The sequence below is a fragment of the Astatotilapia calliptera genome, chromosome 15, assembly GCF_900246225.1.
Source record: "Astatotilapia calliptera chromosome 15, fAstCal1.2, whole genome shotgun sequence".
In the NCBI taxonomy this organism is placed as follows: domain Eukaryota; kingdom Metazoa; phylum Chordata; class Actinopteri; order Cichliformes; family Cichlidae; genus Astatotilapia; species Astatotilapia calliptera.
The window spans coordinates 6121540-6144529 of NC_039316.1; the positions used below are offsets into that span (position 1 = coordinate 6121540).

At 39.7% G+C, this 22990-nt stretch overlaps 1 protein-coding gene across 2 annotated transcripts in view; it reads left to right on the plus strand.

Moving 5' to 3' along the window:
- The window catches only part of nbas (NBAS subunit of NRZ tethering complex), a 178036-nt gene that overhangs the window by 53354 nt on the left and 101692 nt on the right, over positions 1-22990 (plus strand). For both annotated transcript variants that reach the window (XM_026142563.1, XM_026142564.1), the window contains exons 27-36: positions 255-317; positions 2003-2125; positions 2210-2312; positions 2942-3019; positions 3158-3312; positions 9052-9164; positions 12052-12165; positions 17462-17575; positions 20993-21150; positions 22696-22779. In XM_026142563.1, the coding sequence (XP_025998348.1) occupies positions 255-317; positions 2003-2125; positions 2210-2312; positions 2942-3019; positions 3158-3312; positions 9052-9164; positions 12052-12165; positions 17462-17575; positions 20993-21150; positions 22696-22779 (1105 nt within the window). The remainder of the gene's footprint in view (positions 1-254; positions 318-2002; positions 2126-2209; positions 2313-2941; positions 3020-3157; positions 3313-9051; positions 9165-12051; positions 12166-17461; positions 17576-20992; positions 21151-22695; positions 22780-22990) is intronic.

A 22990-nucleotide genomic window follows, 5' to 3' on the forward strand; every position in this document is an offset into this window, starting at 1 on the left:
CATGGGGTTTTATTTTTAGTGGAAAATCAGTACAGCCTCACTGGTTGACCACATACGCACACATTTACGGTACAGTGTAGAAACTGTACTGCCATAAATACGCACACAGGCATGCGCTTGGGGATTAGGCGTACACTTTATGATGCAAATCTTTTTCCTACTTTGCGTTCTACTTTATTTATTCCAATTTAATTTTAGTAACACAGACTTACAGAGAAGTAACAACTCTTTTTGTGTGTTTTATTGTTCTACAGGCCACAGACAGACATCACTCCATCACTCCATGATCAGGTGGACAAACTTGAGAAGCACCTGAGGTAAAGTAATACAGTCTGTCAGCTTTCACTTCCTCCTCTCTCTTGTTGTCTTCTGTCAGCACAAACAGTTGGATTTACAAATCAGAGCTGGTTCCAGACTTTGAGGTATGAGGATTTGCTGCTTTTTCTTTTCCTGTAATAGACTCGATTTAACATTGTGTGTTTTGATCTTACTTTAAAAAAAAACAAAAAACTTAAGTATTCACACTCCAATGTTTCTTGTCTGTATTTATTGGCAGGGCACATAAATTGTTGGGAGGAACAGCCCTTTAGTTTTTGTGATTATTGCTGCAATGCTTTGGAAACGTTCAATGTGTAGAAATGCTTATTGCTTCCCTCCCTTTATATGTGCCTGATTGGATGGGGGTGGTGGGTGGGTACACATACAACTTATGCACATGCTCAGTATCAAGAGTCCGGTGTGTGTCCCATGGCACAAGCTCAGGCAATTTCTCTGTTACAGGTTTAAATCGGCCATGTGCCTCTGTCTCTCTTTCTCATCCACCCTGCTCCTCAGGGTGAACTTGCAAACACAAAGCACTGATGAGGAGGAAGGATGAAGGTGGGGATTGGGGGAGGGAAGGAGGGCAGGAGCCTGAAGGAAATGGGAATGTGGATGATGATGAAGAGGAGGAGGAGGAGGAAGCAGCAACAGGAAGCAGCGTTAAGGCTTAGTGTGTCCTTTCACATACAAGTTTACTCACATATTTGCACACAGACATAGGCAGCTATGCACAAACACACGCCGGGGTGGGAGGTGGGGGTAGTGTGTTCGTGTACGTTTGTGTTGAAGCGCAGTGACTCACACGCTCGTATCCAGATGAATCAGGCAGTAAATGCAAAGTGTCTTCTTACCGAGCGCCTCCAGAATGAAAGCCGTTTTCAGCTGCTGCCACTTGCTGGTGCATTAATATGTGCATAGGAACATGCAGACCCCCCCTCCTCCGACACACACACACACACACACACACACACACACACATGGACACTTCACACTTGAGCAAACATGCACACACAAACACAGTTGTAAATATCAGGGTTTGTTGTATGTCTTACACTCACACATATAGCTACACACACACACACACACACACACACAGAGGCACCTGTTTACTATGGTAATGAGTTGCAGCAGAGAGTGAACATCTGTAGCAGCACGACCCTGTTGAGGCTGGTGGTGCCATGCTAATCCCTCACCGACACACATGCACACACGCTTTCACTGTTTCTCTGTCCCTTGGTCATATAAGACTGCATGCATTCACGTGCTCCTAGGTGCTGTCACTTTGACGTGTAGTTTATCATGCTGCTCTTCAGTCTTGCTCTACGTTTGCTCCATCTGCACCGCGACTCGCAAATGACTTTCTGCTGCCAAAATAATAAACAGCTTAGAGTTTAAGTGTCTTCTGTCTCTCTCCCTTGGATCGCTCACAGGTATCATTTTGCCATGTTTTTGTCTTGCTTGGCGTTTCCAACTGTGACGCTTACTGATGGCAGTCATCCTGTCTTTGTGTTTTTTGTTTTTCCTGAATTAATGTTTTGAAAAATGTAACTTTTGTTTTTTCGTTGTGGTTTCATTGTGTGATTTTCCTAATCTTAGTTTGTGTGATCATATTAGTGGTTTCCCCCTTAATGACAACAGTGATTACATGTTATATTTGTCCATCTATTCCAATGCCTAACAGTGTGGTTGAGGTTCTGGAGAAACATGGTCTACAGAAGCCCATCTCGTATGTGAAAAACAGCCAGAACAATGACGAGGAAGCCCACCAGCTAATGGTCAAACTGTGTCGTCACACCGGCCGCAAGTATGAGCTTTGAAAAGTACACATGTATGAATAGACACATAGAAATAAATGCCACAAACATGCTGAACGTTTGTGTGTGTCCAGAAACCCTCCAGTGAGTGAGAATATGTGGAGAGTTCTACTACAGGACCTGCTGGATATGCAGCAGAACGTTTACACTTGCCTAAAACCAGAGACGTGCCATCAGGTAAAACACTTCAGCAATATTGGGAAGATTTGTGTTGGCAAGGTGCATCCAGTATTCACTCTGATTTTAATTGGGATTCTAATTTTAGCTAGAGACAGGTGGATCTCACTGAGGAACCAAAGACACTTTTTATATTTATTTATTTCACTCCAGTTGAGTTCATAATTTTCAAAACTGACATCAGGCTGTACTGTGGAAAACTTGAAATTAGCTAGCTAGTGTGATCACGATCTCATAACAAAAAGTTTTATTGTGGGTTTTGTAAACTTTTTGGCAAAGAATATTCACTTCAGCTGGCTAATGGGATGAACGCTTGTTTAGAGCAGTTCCTCATTAGCGTTATCTTGTTGTCCAGTATTTATATACAGTTTTATTCAAAACACGCATTATCCATAGGTTGTTAGGACTTGTACTAACATTAAACGTGTAATTAAATGTGTTAATGTGCCTGCATTTTCATTTTGTGCCTTCGGTGACACTGTGGTCTATAATTCACACATTAAGCTGCATGTTACCGCTCTCAGGGAGAGTTCAGATAAAATACTAGAGTGCTACAATGTTACAACTTTTGTTCGGTTAAACGCTGCCTCTCCCTGCATAATATCTCTCCTCCTCCCTGACCGCTGCAGGTTTTTGTCGAGTCCCTGCTGTGCTCCAGCCGAGTGGAGAACATACGCCTGGCAGGACAGCTCATGCACTGCTCCAAGGTACATTAAATAAGACGCTCCTTCGCAGAATTACACTCCAGCTTCACCCTGGGTTGTCCGAATATTAAACTGCTTATTAATTTAATTAATTAATTTCGCTGTCTCACTAATCCCCACATTTCGTATTAATGTTTCCAGGTCAGTCAGGATGTTCCTGTCAGCTTGTCTTTTCGGGGTAAAGGTTATGCTCTGAAGGTGGCCTATGACAACAGCGTGGAATTAGTGCTGGCTGCTGCCAGGGAGTACTTCAACTCATCCAAATTGCTAACAGACCCCTGCATGGAGCTGGCCAGGTGAGCAGGAAAAGAGAGAGTATTTCCTTTCCCCAGTTCTTTATCTTTAAGGTATTAAGGTAAATTAATTTCAAAACTTGTACAGTAACTACCAAAAAGAAGAAGTGTTTATTTGACACAATGTTTGCTTCCGTGTAGGTAGGTGAATGTTATTGCACTTCTATGGCACTTATGACCAGGAACAAAATAATGGTGTCTCATTATAATTTTTCACCTACTACATGAACTGTATACACAGTGCCATGAGTTTTTGTCCCCTAATGATTTCTTAGGTTTTAGCTTATTTGTCACTCTTGCACGCTTTGGATCCTCAAACAAGTAAAATTAGACAAATATAACTCGAGTAAATAGAAGATGCATTTAAATGATGATTTCATGTGTAGGGAAAAAAGATATACGAAAACAACCAGTTATTATTTTTATGGGGAAATTAGCATTTTCTCAATTAATAAATAATTCAAATTATCCTTTAAAAAAAACAGTTTTTATTTAAACAGGCTATATTTCTCCAATATTAAAACTGATTGATGATCTCAAACGTTTAAGTGCAAAAACCTAATAAATTAGCAAGGGCCCAATACTTTTTACAGCAGTGTATGTAAGTGCATGTGTGTGTGTTGCTGGCCTCTGATCTCAGAGGGGGGCCGGTGGGTGTCTAACCTTGCCGTCTGTTCCTAGTGGGGAATTGGGACAGTAATTGGGTCGTCATTCATTTATAGGAACTAATACAAAGACCCCCCTCCACACGTTTGGACATCACCATCAATTGTAACACTTCCACTGTGTGTGCATGTAAATCTGTGCACGTGTGCGTTATTTGGGTGAGGGTGTTGGATAAAACATGGTGTGTTAAATGTCTGTGGTGCTTTGAAATTAATAGTCCACACATACTGGCTGCCCACCAACTAATGGTCAGACTGTGTCCTTTAGATTAAAATAACTGTTCCACAGACACACATTTTACCCTGTGTGCTAAATAAGACACGCACTAGGACAGTTAAACAAACTACACCTGACTTTGCCCTAAACAAGTGTGGTCAGTAGCAACGGGCAGAAGGACAAAGAGACTCTACTTAAAATAACATGGGGATCCCCTGAAACCGATAAAAATCTTTGCATCATAATTTTCTGGGAATAAACACACAGAAAGATAAAGAAAGAAAAGAACAAACATGATAAAACAGATTAGTACATGAATGAATTTACATATATATAAAATAAATATTTGTAATTATGCAAAATATAAAAAAGGGTGTCCTTTGCAGTGATAAAACAACAAAGAAATTTAGCTGCTAGCATTGGCAGAGCAACGAGCAGTTTAGAAGGGCACAGTCACCATGGTAACTTGAGCCGATCAGGGTGCAGACGGCTAAGTGATGCAGTTTTTCGGACAACTTTTACGAAGGAGACCCCGAGTCTATAGACTGAATTAGTTTTTTGTTTTTAAAATCTTCTTTATTTCAGTTTTATTTATATATATTTTATTTATATAGCACTAAACCACAGCGATAGCCACCTCAGAGTGCTTTATATTTGTAAGGTAAAGACTCAAGAATAATTGAGAGAAAACCCCAACAATCAGACAGCCCCTTATAAGCAAGCACTTGGCGAAAGTGGGGAGGAAAAACTCACTTTTAACACAAAGAGACGGGGAAGGTCAGGGTGAAGGGAGGGAGACAGGACAAAGTAGTGTGGAAGAATAATATTAACTATTGATTAAACAGAGAATGGTGTCTGAACACACAGGGACTGTAAAAAGGTGAATGAATTGGATATTACGTAATTGCAGGAAAGACGTCCTACATATTTGTTTAATATGTACATTGAAAGGCATATCCATCCAGAGTAAATATCTGGTTAGACACCATGTTAGGGCTGAGTACAATATTTCCACTAAGTGACCATCATAGTGACCCGAATGCTTTTTAGCATTAATATTTGCTGTTGAGGCTGCGTAATCTAAATACAAAGTAAGTGAAACATTACTTAACACTAACCTGCCACATTTAAAACTGGTTTGATCTAAATTTGATCAGTATGGTCGGTCAGCTTCGCTTGAGGTAAACACTTTTTGATCTTCTTCAAAAGAAATGTGAGCCTTCATGAGCAGGACTCACTGTGGTCATCTGAGGGTATCCCTGCTCCTTTTTTTGCAGGGCTTATGAAAGTTATTCAGCTGTTATTAGCTGGCTTAATTTGGAAAAAAAAAATCATCCTTTACTCAGAGTGCTTTTAATGCCTTTGAACACTGTTTACTTTTTATTACTATCATTTTCTGTTTCCTTACAAGGACTTTGATGACATTTCTAATATGTGCCTCACAGCAAGAAGATTAGGGCTTGAATCCAGCAGCCGGCTGGAGCTTTTTATCTGTGAGGGACGCGTTCTCCGGTGTCATTGAGGGTTCTCTCCAGATACTCCCATGGTCCAAAGACATGTGCATTAGGTTAATTTGTGATTCCAGATTGTCCATAGGTGTGAATGTGAGTGTAAAGGGCTCTGTGACAGACCGGCATCTTGTCCTGCTAAGCAGCAGAAAATGCATGGACAGACTAAAAAGAAAAACAAGTGTTAGTGTTGGGTGTTAAAAGTAAAGAAATCCTTTATTTTGGAAAGGATTTCTTGCTTCTTTTGCTTTTTTTAGCCCGTATATTACCAGCTTCAACGGTCTGAGCAGTTACCATACTGCTTTTGTCTTTTAAAAGTGAAAGCTTTTTCCTTATCATCCACTAATTATATTAGTTTAGCATTTTTGAAAGATTCTCTTTAATATTTCCATTTCCTGTGTATTTTTGCTTCCCATCTCCTGTTTAATAAATGTGTTTATTTTTCTATGTTGTTCTTTTTCCCAATCTGCTTATAAACTGCTTCCTGTAACACATTAAGTGTTACTTCTTCGTTGTCATTGTTCCAGAGGTAACTTCTAATAGCTTGTTGAATTTTTTCCCTAAATCTTATATCCTCTAATTAGGATTTCTTTAATCTCCATAAATCATTACATCTCCTTGTTTTCATATTACTGGAGCATGATCCTTAAGTCGTACTACTTAAATAAGCTTAATTTAATGGAGTTATGTTGCAATTTTTGTGAAAACATGCAGCTCAAAATGCAAGAATAAAACAACACAAAGAAGAAGGTGTATTTGTATGATCCCACAACTGTTATCATGACTGTGCCAAGAAGGACTGGCTGTGAAAAGAAATAAATGAGGAATGGCAGTTGAAACCTGTCACGTTATAGTCTGCATACATCAAAGTTTGATGATGTATCAAAGTTTATTAAATGGGAAGACACTTTTGTGTTTTGTCGTTGTATGTTCCTTACTTTTTACCTCATCAGCCTTTTATGGCTGATGAGGTATTGTTGTCATCCTGCCGGGCGGGCGGACAGCGTGGACACCCGAGTTTTTAAATTGGATAACTCGAGACCAATGCGACATAGGACTTTGAAATTCTACTCCATCTACTAAAAATCTCAAACCATTTTGAGTCCCGGTAACCTTGACATCAAGGTCAGATGAAGATGTAAAGTTTTCTGAAAAATCTTGTGAATGTGATAAATGAAGAATGTAGTCACCTGGGTTTTTTTTTTTTTTTTAAATTGATGGCATACGTTTAGCTACTAAAAAACTGAAACAAGTTTGAATCTCAATGATCTTGAACTCAGGGTCGAGGTTAGAGGTCAACTTTTCTGAAAATCAATTAGAATTTTCAAATGTATACCATGGGTGCATCTAGGCTAGTGGATCTAATGTATCTAGGTAAAACTGTACTGGTGGCTGCCAGTGTTTTCTCCTGTAGCTCAGGAGCAGGTCATCTACTAATTGGGAGATTGGTGGCTGCTGGAGTCTGAATGCCATATATGTTAGATAGAAATCACCTATGCAGAAAAAAGGCGTAGCAAAAATGCTTGTGTGAGTAGATGTGAATGTATGAATGGTATGGATGTATAAAGCACTTTTAATGGTTGCTACTCATGCTGAGTAGAAAAGCGCTGTATAGGAGCCAGTCCATTCACCATTTACCTTCTCTTTCCCCTCAACCCTTAAGCGGGGATTGCTGCCTCTCCATGAGCCTGGCTCTGCTGGTTCTGCTGGAAGCCTCTTCCTGTTAAAAGGAAGTTCTGCCTTCACCAAGTGCTGCTGATAGGAAATTGCCTGATTGTCTCTTTAAGATTGTGGGGTCTTTACCCTACAATTCGTAGGGTCTTGATAGGACTTGATGCTTAAGTTGTTAAAACATCTTAGTGAGGAAAAAGAAAGGAGGGAGATAAGGCAGATGTAGGCCCAGCAGGGATGATTTTGATCCTTTTTGTTGCTGGTTGTTTCTGTCGTACGTGTGAAAGCTCCTCTCACAAGTCCTCGTGTGAGTAGGAAAGAACCTGAGTGTATATGACACAGAAATGTTGGAAGATAAATGGGGAAAAAAACCAGGATGTCAGTACACTTCTGTTTGATGTTCTGGTGCAAATGAAGGGCAAGGTCTGTGCTGCTGTGCTCCATTGATAACTTCTTTGCAAACTTGTGTTCTCGTGTGTCTGTTTAGCACAGAGTAGTTAATCTGGAAATCACAGTGTACATGCTGCAAAGCACATCATGACTCTTGAAAGCGAAATAGAAAATTTTTTTTTTTCCACTGATGTCTTTTCTAAGGCTGTGTCAATACACAAACACACTCACACACGCTCGCCTGGAGATACTTCACAGCACGAGTACATAATCAGTATGCCCTCTTTCTGTCTCTCATTCGCCCATCCACAGCCCTTTCCTCTGCTCTCATCCATGCCAGGACAAACCTCTTGTTCCTGGCAAGAACAGCAGCCATGCTCAAAGAGTGGGGAGCTGCGTGTGGAGTGCTTTCCAGAGTGTGTGTGTGCGCGCGCGCGCGTGTGTGTACTCTACTCAACAGTTTTGAGTCAGTGTGTTTTTAAGAAGTAGAGGTTGCATTTCTCATTACACTTACAAGGATTATGAGACATTTCTGTCAGTTGTCTTTGTTTACCCACCACGAGAGTAAAACACTCTTGAGCGAACACACATCCCAAGGACAAGTTCCCTCGTCTCCGCTCAACTGGTGCTGACGTCAGAACTCTTAAGCTGCAATTTTATCTGGGATTTGTGCTATTTGCAAATTAATCATTTTGCTTTTTTCTTCCTCTTTCACTCGCTGGTATATTTTACTTTGCTCTGTATACACTTGCAGGCACACACAATTTGCACATTCAGTGTTATATATGCGGCATGATGTGCTACATAATCTTATTAAGGGTAATGAGTGCCGCTCGCGTTTCAAGAGAAAACTGTTCTATTGTAGAGCTGTCAAATTAGTCTAGACTTTGTATTTAAATCCATTTGAAAAGTGTCGCCATGTTTCTCATCATGATGTTGAAACTTCACAGACTTCAGGCTAGATAATCGCTTTTTTTCTACAGCTCTGAAATGTGTACCAATTTAAGTAAAGCCCCTTTAGTTCTTCCCACTCATTTTATCAAGCGGTAAGTTATGTTTTGCAACAGTTTTCTGCAATGCTGTTAGATTAAATGGACCGAAGGTAACTACATCACTTTTTAGGTGCATCAGCTTTTCACTGAATTTTCACTTTCTGTGCTTAGAAAAGTTAAGTTTCTGTACTCCTAAAATTCAGACTTCCTCTTTGTGTCACAAGGTCATATGATTGGGTAGCAATGGAACAAATTATTAGTCATTCCCTGCTGTTTTAACTGCTTATTATCTTCATCAGGGGGTGTCTCCAGCTGATCACAGACTGTCCTCCATCCATCCAAGAGGAACTGGACCTCATCAACGCCCTCAGCCAGCTGGAAGACTTCAACGTCAGCATTCTGCCCCTGCAAGGTAGCATGAAGCGTTTGTCTGTCTGGGAAGCTGGGAGATTTCAAATGTGCGCTTTTGTGTGTATCTGAATGTGTTGTCGGTGCGTTTCAAATGGTTAGACATTCAAATGTTCTCATAGACGATTAAAGCACACCGTTCCCCACCTCCATCGCCTCGGCTCACTGTCCAGCCTGTCTCCCTCCCTGCTGTCACGTCACGTTCTCCGTTCCTCCATATGTTGCTGTTTCTTGTCACTGTATCAAAATATATTGTTATTTATGGATCGACTGTTGAGCAAACAACATCTGGCCAATGGCCTAATTAGGAATGAAGTGTTTAGTTTGGACGTGTGCGCTCTGTCTTACACACACACACACACACACACACACACACACACACACACACACACACACACACACACACACACACACACACACACACACACACAATGTTTTATCCTTCAGCTGTAAAGCTGACCAATCTATATTCACCTCCATGTTCTTGCTTTCGTTCTTTTCTGGCACCCTACATCTGTGGTTCCAGGCTTGCCTCCCTTTTAAAGAAAACCTTGGCGCCAAAATAAACCAGCTTGGCCCCTCATCGCCTCACCTTTACAGCGAGGTGTTGTTTGCCCCCAAGGCCTCCGTGCTCTCCCTCCTTTGCCCCCATCAAATCGAGCTGCCAGTATAAAACCACTGTGACAGAGAGAGCCATAAATTGCACGGTCTCTCGTTCCTTCCCTCCCTCTCTTGCTCTCCGTCCCTCTCACCTTCTTTCCTCTCTTTACATTCATCACTTACCTCTGGGGTTTTCTTTCTTTTTCCTAGCTCCCTACTTCCTTCTCTTCTTCTTTTCACTGCTTGCTTAACGTGAAGGGCAGAGGGCAGAGCTTTGGAAGAATATGAAAGAAAAACAGTGGAAAAAAGAATGAAGCACTGCAATGGAGAAAAACAGAAACTGTTGTAAAAGAAAATGTGAAAATCTTGTTTTATTGTGACACATGCATGCATTAATTATTATGTCTTAGGTCAATATCAGTGCTTAGGGGAACATTGAATTCATGGCTTTGAATCAAGGTCATACTGAAAAGAACAGTTTTGTTTTCTCCTCAAAGTAATAGCTCTACTCTAAGTTCCCGTTCTCACAGATAAACATGCACAAATATGAAGTCGGAAGGATTTGAACATAGGTAATCCATCTTAGGCTGTCCCCTGCAGCCCTCCTATAGAGCCTAAGGCGATACTTCATATAAACCACCCTACCCACAATTCCCTCTAGGCCTCGCCCAAAGTCATTCAAAGCCATAAAGATCCTCAGCAGGGTGCACAGAGGCCTGCAGAGGCTCTAAAGATGGCATTTCTCAGGGTTTCAATACAACTTTAAAGAAAAATGGAAATGCATCTGAAAATGTTTGAGGTGGTTTTTTTGAAAAGCACAAACTCCCTACTGTCCTGCGGATGATATGTGCTGCAGGTTGTTATCAGTGAAAAATGATGTCAAACAATATGCAATGAGTATGAAATATCTAAGACTGGAGACTGATTGTGAAAGATCAAAGGCTTGCCTTGTTGTAGTTTCTAAATCTCTCGCAGATTGGACTACATGGAGATCCCAAACTTAAACTGTAAATAATATACTTGGAGTATGAAGTTTGTTTTAGTTTCTGTGCCACATGCAGCCCAATTGGATCTCGAGTGATATTACAGCATTAATAAAAAAAAATGTTCACTTTCTTTTAGTGTAAAGAAGTACATTCTGGAAACGTTCACACTTAATGAACCATCCATTTACAAAATGGATGATGAACAGCCTCGGATATCTTAAGAAAAAAATAAGAGCAATTTCCACAATATGTCTCAGTTTTTACACAGTCATACTCATTGGAATGAAATACTACTGTCATAAATCAAAGAAATGTGTCTGCACGGCTCCGCGGCTTAACCATCTACTCTACACAGTGGTGTGGCACACAGGTAGTGTGTGTGACAGGGACAAGGCTGTGACACTTAATGATTCAGACTCTCATTCATTTAAAGGACGTATTTGGGATATATTCTAATTATTCTTATGACCTACAACACAATGCTTTCTAATGTACAACATATTGAAAAGTTCTACAGTTAATCAAATAACTAAGACCACCCTCATGCTTTTTTTTTTTTTTTCAAATGCTTCAACTATCTCATGGTCTGATAGATGCTTCAGAGAACCCCTTTAATATTAAAACCACTCAAAATGCCTTATGAAAGATAATATTTTAGCACTGGCATGTGAATGACTGCTGTATACTCATGTTTTAAAGTACACACAATATTTTTGTCCAATTTTGGTTTGTTATATAGTTTTTTCTTTTGTTTTTGTTTTTTAAATTCTGAAGTGGCTGCATCCAACAATTACTGCCATATTTGTTAACTATGTGTTCAATTTTCAGTATAACCGGGCAAAATCGTCCCATAGGAGAAGACAAACACAGTTTTGTTTTGTTTTTTGGACACTTGAATTTGTCATTGGTCCCACATGGATGAATTACATTAATCTGTTATTCTTTGAAGCTTACTTTGCTGTTTTTTTTTAAATTACTATTCAACACATACCACATACAATTTTAATACTGACTAGATACATGGAAATTTTGACACATCCACGCCCTAATTTTAATAATATTTAATTATGCAGAATAAGTCAGCAGTATCCACCAGTCTATCACTGAACTAGGGCTGGGCTACATGCGTATGAATTATACAGCATTATATTATTTTTCTTGACATCTTGACATCTGCTGCTTTATCATTCACTGTTCATAATTTCCTATCACTTGGTCATCAGCCTTTACTTGTTCCAGATTGAATATAGTAATTAGCAAAACAAGTCTGAAACCCATCCCCGCTGTCTTCCGTGTTCCCTCCAGTGCGACTGCGATCAGACCGTCTGTCTCTCGTAGAGGAGTGCATCGCCCACTGCTCCACAGCTTACAAGCAGTCCATCACTCTGCTCAATCTGGCCTCACTCCTCAGAGTTTCAGGTACTTGCAGACACGCATGCACACTCACACGTGATCAGGCACTCTAACTCTAAATTTTATCAAGCTAAAATGTGTTTGACTATAATTTTCAATAAACCAGATCGAGGCAGTTTTCCAGCATAAGAAAAATCCATCTTCATAAGAGGTTTATTTATGTGTGCTTATGGCTTGCAAGCACGCAAACACACAGTACTGTGCAAACGTTCTCAGCCAGGTCTACTATCTTTATATTTTGCTAACATGAAACAAAATTGTTTTGTATTTTTTAAGTGGTCCTGAGTAATTGTTCTCCATGATTTATGAGGAGCTTTCAGAGTCATTTTTTTGGACATGGGCTGCTTTTTCACTCATTTTTAGTGCAGTATTTGTACCTGATCATTTTCAGAGGAAAGTTTTTTTTGTTTGTTTGTTTGATAAGTCACTTAACAGTGATCCATTAATCATTGAAGCATAAAAAGGTGCCTCCCTCAAAGGATGAACCAGTGTTTTACAGACAACTTAGCGAAGAGCCCATTTCAAGTTGTATCTTTAGGCTATTTCTTTAGTTTAGTCAAAGATAACACAGTTTGACAGGTATAAAAATAGTCTTCTTTCACCAATAAGATGATTCCCAAAGAGTATTCATCAAAACCCTGACCTAGCTCAGTGTGGTGTGCCGTGGATCATTAGAAAATTTGAGGTAACTGGACAAGTGGACGAGAAAAGAAGAGTGGTAGGCCAAAAACACCCCACCAAGTGAGGAGTATCAGAGGTATGCCAAATTACAAAAGACACTGAAATGAAAGTCAGCTGTTTGATTAAGTGATGAATAATAATTTGACATTTTTAGTTAGTCGTTATGCGGGGAGGATGTCGGGGAGAGGTACTACAGTGAGTGTCTGGAGCCATCTGTAAAACATGGTGGAGACTCTAGCATGGTTTGGGTCTGCTGTGTTCTCACAATTTATGGAATTCTGAAAAGTGTCGTCAGATTTTGATCCACCGTGCAGTAAAATCTAGAAACCATCTGATTAGTACAGCTTTATTTGTCAGCATGACAATGATCCCAAACACACTGCCATTGTAGTAAAAGAATACCTGGATTAAAAAAACAACACAAAGCAATAAAAACACAATGCAACACTATCTGTTATGGATCGACTTACCTAGAGCAGAGCCCTCAACATTATTGAAGGTTGATGGTCAGTGTGGAATTATAAACAAAAGTCAGCCAACAGCCAAGAAAGAGCTTTGGGTGTTCTTTAAGAAGCCTGAAAAACTATTCCTGAAGACTGCTTGGAGAAAAAATTATAAATCTGTCTAACAGAGACGTTGTCGAAACAAATATTTACTTTCAAACTCGTTAGAATTGTATACACTCTGTTTTTGCCTTATATACTGCATTTACATCTATGTCTGTATATTTCAATAAACCACTGCTTCTATTCAACATTTTCCTGGCAAAGTAAAAAGAAATGAAGGGTTGCTCAAGAGTTTTGCAAAGCATTGTATGTATACTGAACGAGCAAACAGACTTACCTTGTGAGCTCTCAAAGCTGCCTTTTTTTCTGCTGTCAGGCATTATGCAGTTTGACAGTAAGAGACAGATTCTGTACAAGGCCATAAGGTCTGTATGTCAGCATTTGAAACTTTGTCAAGAGGCCTGCTGCTGCCTTGGAAAGGCAGCCTATTTATACGTTTTAAGTTTACCTGAAGAAGTCTTGATTTTGTTTTGTGGTAATTTTGTCTCCAATGTAGTCTCAACAGTGCATTCACTGTTCAATGAGTTGTTTATGAGACTGGCACGACAGCTGATCTACAGAGACTCTGTTCTCTTTTTTTTAATCCCATTATACTGGAATTGGCTGCAGTTAGAGTGTGATCACAGAGAATTCTCAGTGAATAGCAGCTAAAAAGCTAACATAAATATTTATACCTTCTTATAGACGTGGCCAAATTTGTTTAGAAATTGGAATTTTGGTAAATGTAGTATTGACTGTATGCCTAAATTAAGATGAAACATGAATTTTTTTATTTTTTATGGTTTTTTATTTTTTATGATTTATTTATTTATTTATTTATTTATTTTTTTACAGGGTTAAAAAAAAGAAACTATTTTGCTAATATATGCTGATTGGTTGGTTAAAGATACATGACAGGACAAAATCCGTTTATGACACCCTTTTCTAAACTATAACTATGGGGAGGGCAATTAAGTCAAAACAGAAACCTAGTAGAATATGTAAGTGTGACAAGCAGCTAGTTGTGGAGGTTTAAGGTGACAGAAATGCTTCTCATTTGGTGCATGAAATCAAAAGGCCAAGTGGCTCAGAATGGTTTGTGGCCTGATACTTACAGAAGGTGTTCTGCTATAGTCAAAACCCTGAACATTCAGTTTAATTCATTTTTGCACAGTTTTATTTGTACGGCACCAGCTCACAACAGCAGTCACCTCAAAGCTTGTATAAGGTAAAACACCGAAAATACTAGAGAGAAAACCTCAGTAAATAGACACCTTATGATGAAGCACTTGGCGATGGTAGGAAGAAAGAACTCCATTTTATCAAAAAGAAAACTGCAGATAACTGTTTTTATATATCTGTTTTTTATATTAATAATTTTTGTTGTTTTTTTATATATATATTATATCTATATATTTTTTTTTTTATATCTCATGAACCCATTTTTAGGCTACAGTCTCATAGATCGTAGCCCTGGATCAACAGGCAAAACCCCCTGTGAAAGTGGAAGTTGCAAGATTGAGATCTCTACTTAAAACTTCTCTCCTTCTAAGATGTTCAGTTGTTGTGCCTGTCTTAGCTACTGTCTAGGCACCCCTTAGTCAGTCTCTTTGAAGCTGTTTATTGTCTCATGCTGGTTGAAAGTCTTGCAAAATATAAAAGCATTGATCTGTCTTTTAATGTTGACATAAACTTGTAGGGGGTATTCATCTTAATGACGTCTTTTTTACTTCAAAGTTGTCAGACTCATGTTTTGTAATTTGTAATATCTGCAAGACTTTGGCTATTATCCACATGATACTAATAGTAGAACTGAAGTTGTCGAAGAGCTATGCCTAAAGACTGAGCCAAAGGACAGACTTCAGTCCAATTATTTTGCATAACCTAGCACGTCTTTGACTGCTAATGAATGTGCAGTAGGTGCGAGAAAATGGGAAATGAAATGGAGTTTATTCTCAGTGCACATTGCAAATCCTTCCATGTGAAACGCAGCACTTAAAGCAACAAACTACAGTCACAAATCAAACAAGGTTAATGTACTACGTTTCAGCAAAGAGGTTTAATTTCCTTAAGATTTTCACTCTTCCTCTATACGTTCTCTCAAGTCGTCTGACTCTACACTGTCCTTCATCCCGTCATGTTTAAATTCCTCAGGAATTACCACGTTTACAGACTCTCGACTCGAAAAATCCTTGTGCAGTGTATTTGCAGTAATACCAAAAGCAATTTAATTCTTTATGTTTTTGTGGTATTTTTCATATCTCCTGCATGTTTGTCAGACCGCTGAGTTGTATTTTTAGCGAATGTGGCAACACGGTAATGGAATCCATTTTATGCACAAGATGTGACATGCCGACTTCAGTGCTTTCAAATCTTTTTTTTTTCTTTTTTTTTTGAAAGAGAACTACAAGAAAAAAACATGAATAGTAGAAGCTTGTATACTTTGACCATTTTAGTTCCAACCCCCACTTTTCCAATGCTGAAAAAGTGAAAACCAAGATGTCCTTTTTCTGCACAAACTGCACAAACTTTACCTCTGCCTCTGTGCCCGTGTTTACTGTTCATCTTTTAAGAATATAAGATAGACAGACACACAAAAAAGAGTCAGTCTTTCATGCTTCTTCCCTATTTTGTCTTCTGTCTCTTGGATTCATGGTCCTGTCGTTTCTCTCTGAGGCCTGTCACCAGCTAAAGGAAACCTGCTAACTGGTCTTGTGGCATTTCTGTGTCTTTGCTGCTCACATTCTGTCAGCAGGAAACCCTCGCTGTGTGGTTTCAGAAAGGGCGGAAAAAAAGAGGCAAAGGGAGATGAGAAGAGCAATAAACAAATTTTTAAATAAATAAATGCAGGAGGGAGGCTTTTGAAGGGTGCGTAGCTCTGGGGCTCTGTGGTGAATATTTAATGCAGGTATCACCAGCACGCCGGTTAAAAACCCTTAGGGTTCGGTTCCTGCCCCTGCAAAAAAGTGATCCATGAATCATTTCATTTTATGGCATAGAGGTGCAAACGTTGTTTATGTATGAAGTAATCGCTAATTATAATATTCCAAATGTAGCAAATTTTTCCGACTTGGGTAGATGATTGTTATAATCCACTGTAGGGTTAGATTAAACTACACACGCTCCTATTTGTCCTCTTTCGCACATTTTCATTAGAGTCTTTGGTTGGACCATCAAGGACAGGTAAAGGTTTCAATTGGATTTCCAAGATGTCTGATTTTTAGATCAACTTGAAATAAATGCCAGGGAATGTTTTGATTTAAAGAAAAAAAAAATGGTGGAAAAGAGCACAGGGTGAACAAAGATGTGCCGCCACACACATACACAAACCTTGTCTATATTGAGGTCTTGACAGCTTTTGAAGATGCCATTTCACCAGTCACCCTGAAAATATTTGACAAACACCTCTTTCCCTTCACAGTAAACACAGCATTTCTGTCATCACACGCACACACGCATGCACGCACACACGCACAAACAAACAGCCACCGACCAATTCAGTGCCATCACATTTCTTCATCTCAACGCCAGTTCTTTGATCTTCAGCGCACAGGTTTATTCAGAAGTTGTTCCTGACCATGCCTCTTTTGATCGTCCCATCCTCTGCCTTTTGTTTATAGAGCTTACACACAGATCAAAGGTTGTCCTGAGCTGCCACATGAATGTTAACACCGCGCTCAATCTCACGAACACTGAGATATCAAACTCTGATTTCCTTTTAGCGCGGTGGTAATTTTACTGTTATTTCGTACCCTGTTTTGGAGATGAACAGAAATGGCAATAATCTCATTTGTGGTAGACAATTATTATGTAGTCTCAAGCCCTGACTGCAGTGCGGCTAATATTTGAGGATATTCTTTTTTCAACCTAGAGCCTGTGTGTGAGTCTGCTCACAGAGGGAAATTTAATATGAAATTCATTGAGACAGATACTGTATGTAATATGCAGCCTTATGAGATTTGCGGTTTAGTTTTTGAATGTTGACATTTGTCAGGATTAAGAAAACAAATTCAAAAGACTTTTAAAAAAAATCCATTTGTACTCATTTAAATGAATATCTGTGTTTGCATGCCTAGGGGAAGATGAAGCAATGAGAAAAGGCAAAGTGCTGACCCTGCTTGCAGAGCAAGCTCTGCAATGTCTGGACTTCAAGGCGTCGTACATCCACTGTCAGGACCTCATGGCTGCAGGTAACTGTGAAGCTGTGCTCAGACCAGTAGAGGCTTTAGGGAAACTATAATATATGTGATATGTAAGTAGGATTTAAGTAAAATGACCACTGAAATATGAGAGAAATGTTTTACCTCATTGTTGATAACTGGTATCACTCTTAGACGGGGGCGTTAATTACTTTGCATGTTAAAACCTTACTAAAAAGAAGCCTTTTTTAATATTATTAAGCTTGTTACAACTCTCATGCAGTATAACAAGAACAGAAGAAGACTGACAGGCAATAGCATTTAGCAAAATCCATTGAGGTTGATGAACAATGGAAAAAGACAGAAGTCTTCAGAGAGAAAAGGGATTATTAATGATATTTAAATGATAACAATGGGCATTGACTGGCATCAAACGGGTGTCCTGGTTTTAAATACCTGGGTGGTGTATTGACTGTGATATCAAAGTATACTGACATCCAGTCAAATGAGCTACAGTGCTTAACAAATTTAAAGAGAGTATTAAAGTGCTTCCACATACAGGTGGATTAACCATTACAGACACATAAAAATGGTTTTGGTAATTACCAATGCTATTAATTTAATGGAGTTGTGTCATAAAACCTTTATTTGGTGGTGGTCTAAAAAATGGCTATAGGTTCAAACATTGGAAGTCAACTGAACTCCCACACTGCACACTCCCTCAGCATCTCTGAACAAAGCTGGTCCCACTTGCAGTTCTCGCATCAGAATATGAAAAATATTTTTATATATGAACGTCTTTAGGATCAACCACCTCCATCAGAGTTTTTGATGCCTCTGATGACACTACAAGTCAAATAAAAAGGTTTCAGTTGATTATTATTTCTGCCACAATCAGTCTTCTTTTGTTTATGCCATCTTAATTAGTTGTACTCAGGACACCTAAGTTTATGAATGCGATAACTCGAGAAAGAGACGATGTAGGAACTTTAAATTGATACCATAGGTGCATCTACTAAAAATCTTGGATGAGTTTGAACTTCAGGTCAAGGCCACAGAGATTCAGAGTACGTTTTCTGAAAATCTTATAACGTCAGAACAAGGTAACTTAGGATTTTGAAATTTATACTGTAGGTGTGTCTGCTAGGGAGGCTAAGGGGTAGTGTACAAGGCCGCTATTTTCCTTTAAACTCCTGCTCTGACCACCTGTAACATGCACGATTTCACCACAGACCTTGCGCAGAGAGCAAACTTCTACTTTTAAACTGATCCAAGTTTAATGTGTGAAATCATAAGAGAGCTGGATGTCCAAGCATGTCCAGTTTTCAAGTCTGAAGGCAGTGTGTTAAGCTAAGAGACAGAAAGGTCGAGCGATCATCATTTTTCTCAACACTGAGACAATGGGGGTGGGGATGTCTTGTTTGATGCTGTAATATTTTCCACCACAGAAAAATTAAGCCCAAGGGGGAAAAAAACAACTTAAATTTCACTGTGTTGTTCTACAGTCCTGAGTAATGGGAGAGTGCTTAGATGAGAAAAAAGGTGTCTTAGAGAGAGAGAGGGTGTAATCAGATAAGCAACAGTATTCTCTCTCTATGAACACAGCAGGAATAATTGAATCTGTTTGTAAAAACGAAGTCAAGGCGGCGTGTTGGTTTCTGGCTATGATGAAGCTGGAACAAATGTAGCTCAGCTGTTATAATGTTTCAGGCTGATATTTTCTTCAAGGAGAAGTGTGCAAAAGTAAAGATTTAAGTATTTGTTAATGTCCCAAGGGCTTTGAAAGTTACTCTTTCCTGGCTCGTTATACAGGGTGGGCCATTTATATGGATACACCGTAATAAAATGGGAATGTTTGGTGATATTAAAGTCCTGTTTGTGGCACATTAGTATATGTGAGGGGACAAACTCCTCAAGATGGGTGGTGATCATGGTGGCCATTTAGAAGTCAGTCATCTTGGATACAACTTTTGTTTTTTCAATAGGAAGAGGACCATGTGACACATCAAAGTTAATGGTAATGTCACAAGAAAAACAATGGTGTGCTTCGTTTCAATGCAACTTTATTCTTTCATGAGTTATTCACAAGTTTCTGACCACTTATAAAATGTGTCCAATGTGCGGCTCATTGTGTTGGATTGTCAATGCAACCCTCTTCTCCCACTCTTCACACACTGATAGCAACACCGCCATTCAGCTGGCCCACGACGACCAATCCACTTTCCAGGAAACTGTTCATCTAGGAATGCTCAGACCTGGCACCCATAATGTGGTGGTGCACCATCTTGCTGGAAAAACTCAGGGAACGTGCCAGCTTCAGTGCATACAGAGGGAAACACATCATCATGTAGCAATTTCAAATATCCAGTGGCCTTGAGGTTTCCATTGATGAAGAATGGACCCACTATCGTTGTACCCCATGTACCACACCAAACCCTCACTTTTGTTGTTCCAACAGTCTTGGAGGGATCCATCCAATGTGGGTTAGTGTCAGACCAATAGTGGTGGTTTTGTTTGTTAACTTCACCATTCACATAAAAGTTTGCCTCATCACTGAACAAAATCTTCTGCGTGAACTGAGGGTCCTGTTCCAATTTTCGTTTTGCCCATTCTGCAAATTCTGTGCGCTGATCTGGGTCATCCTCGTTGAGATGCTGCAGTAGCTGGAGTTTGTAAGGGTGCCATTTGTGAGTAGCTAATATCTGCAGAAGGAATGTTCGACTAATGCCACTCTCCAGTCACATGCGGCAAGTGCTACGCTGTGGGCTCTTGCTGAATGAAGCTAGGACAGCCACTGATGTTTCTTAATCAGTGACAGTTTTCTTGCGTCCAAATTTTGGCAAATCCAACACTGAACCACTTTCACGAAACTTAGCAAGCAGTTTGCTAACTGTAGCATGAGAGATGGGTGGTCTCGTAGGGTATCTTGCATTGAAATCTGCTGCAATGACCTGGTTACTGCGTTCACCAGATATCAACACAATTTCGATCTGCTCCTCACGTGTTAACCTCTTTGACATGTCAATGGCTGTGAACAAAGAGAGACTTGTGAATAACTCATGAAAGAATAAAGTTACGTTGAAACCAAGCACACCATTGTTTTTCTTGTGACATTACCAATAAGTTTGATGTGTCACATGGCCCTCTTCCTATTGAAAAAACAAAAGTTGTATCCAAGATGGCCGACTTCTAAATGGCCACCATGGTCACCACCCATCTTGAGGAGTTTGTCCCCTCACATATACTAATGTGCCACAAACAGGACTTTAATATCACCAACCATTCCCATGTTATTACGGTGTATCCATATAAATGGCCCACCCTGTACTTTTTAGATTCTGTTCTTTGCTTTAATGTTCTGGATATTCGCGGATTATTTTCCAATATGCATTTTGTGTTTGATGCTTTGTCATTATGTCTTGATTGGACTTGATCTTGTAGTTACATTCTCTTTTTGTTTCCCTCCAGGTTACAGTCCAGCATGGGAGGTGTGCAGTCTGCTCGGTCAATGTGACGGTTATGGAGACCTGGAGGCCCGGCAAGAACTGTTAGCCTTCTCTCTCACACACTGCCCCCCTGACAGCATCCACGGCCTCCTGGCCGCCTCCAGTGACCTACAAACTCAGGTAAACCAGCCAGGCGGTTTATTAACAGCATTGTTATATCGTTTTCATGTTTGGCTGCTGCTGTCATTTTGTTTGCCCTTTCATGTGTGTCCAAAATGAAAATGGTTTGTATAGTGAGCTTTTGAAGCAAATACGTGCAAGAAGAGAATTTGTGATGGTGGGAAAGTTGAAGGCTTCCAAGAATGAAAATTGAAATAACCAGTGGTAGAGCAAAGTGGGCGCATATGACAGTAGTGAGACACTACAGCTGCTAATGGGAGTGAAGGGGGAAATATACAAGAGGGTTACGAGCAAACCACAGGTTGGTTGTCCAGTATTAACAAGCAGTTACTGTAGCAACAAAAATATGAGAACAAGTCCTTTAATTTATATATGGGGCTGGATATACGTTAGCATAAGCATAGCATAAGCTGAACAGACATCTTTTTAAGATTTAGGTAAGATGTGTGAGTAGCTTTTCAAACGCGTTCAGAGGAATATCGTTGCCATTACTACTAAAATAATTTACTGTTGACTTCATGTGTTTGTGCCTTTAAAGGGGCGGCTTTGCTATGGTGACAAAGCAGGTAGAGGTGATACGTAAACACATTTTTTGTATTAGCCAGTTTAAAAAAAAGACGTTTGATAGAACCAGCAGTAAAATTAGGACTGCTAAGGAAGTTTTTAAATGATCAATGTAGACAACAATAAAAGTGCCTCCCAAGCCTGTGAGTCAAGGACCTTTAAGATAAATAAGATAATTAGACCTTAGTATACATATACAGTATACAAACGTTAAATCACCAATCACATGGAAGCAACTCTGTGCTTTTAGTCATGTAGACACGGTCATGACTTCTTGAAGTCCAAACAGAGCGTCAGAATGAGGGAAGATGATTTAAGTGACTTTGAATGTGGCATGGTTGTTGGTTGGTCTGAGTGTTTCAGAAACTGCTGATCTACTGGGATTTACAAAGAATGGTCTGAAAAAGAGAAAATATTCAGTGAGCAGCAGTGCTGTGACAAAAATACCTTGTTTGTGCCAGAGATGAGAGGAGAATGGCCAGACTTGATAGGAAGGCCAACAGTAACTCACTGTACCACTGGTTACAACCAAGGGATCCAGAAGAACGGATCTCTGAACGGACAACACGCCAAAGATGGGCTACAACAACAGAAGAGCATTACAGGTGTCACTCCTGTCAGCTAGGAACAGGAAAGAGAGGCTACAATTTGCACAGCTCACCAAAATAGAACAACAGAAGATTGGAAAAAGATTGCCTGGTCTATTGTGCTGCAACATTCAGATAGGAGGATCAGAATTTGGGTAACTGACAAGAAAGCATGGATCCATCCTGCCTTATATTTTTGGCATACTTCTTGACTTTTTAGTCTGAACACGCTTATCCCTTTATGACTACAGTGTACCAGTCTTATAGTTACTTTCCGCATGACAGCACACCATGTTGAAAAGCTTAAATCATCTCAAATATGGAGGAAACCGAATTTGTTATTTCTGGCAAAATAGCTCTAATCTCTTGTTTTCCTCCTCCCTCTATCCTGCAGGTGTTGTACCAGGCTGTTAACTATCAAATGGAGCCTGTAAATACAGAGACCGGACGAGAAGTTGACGAGACAGACTCTTTAAAGGTAAATGTAATTTTTTTCCTTACAACCCCCTCATTCTGTTTTCCATCACATGCATGTTCTTGTTTGAACTGCCTCCTCTATCCATGTGTGGGTTTGTTTCTGTCCTGTTCAGTTTGTGTCTTTTCCTGCCGCTCCATATTTGATGAGGTGTAAATCTAGTGTTACGGTCCTCAGCTCCCTTGTTTTATTTATGCCTTCCTTTCTCCTCCCC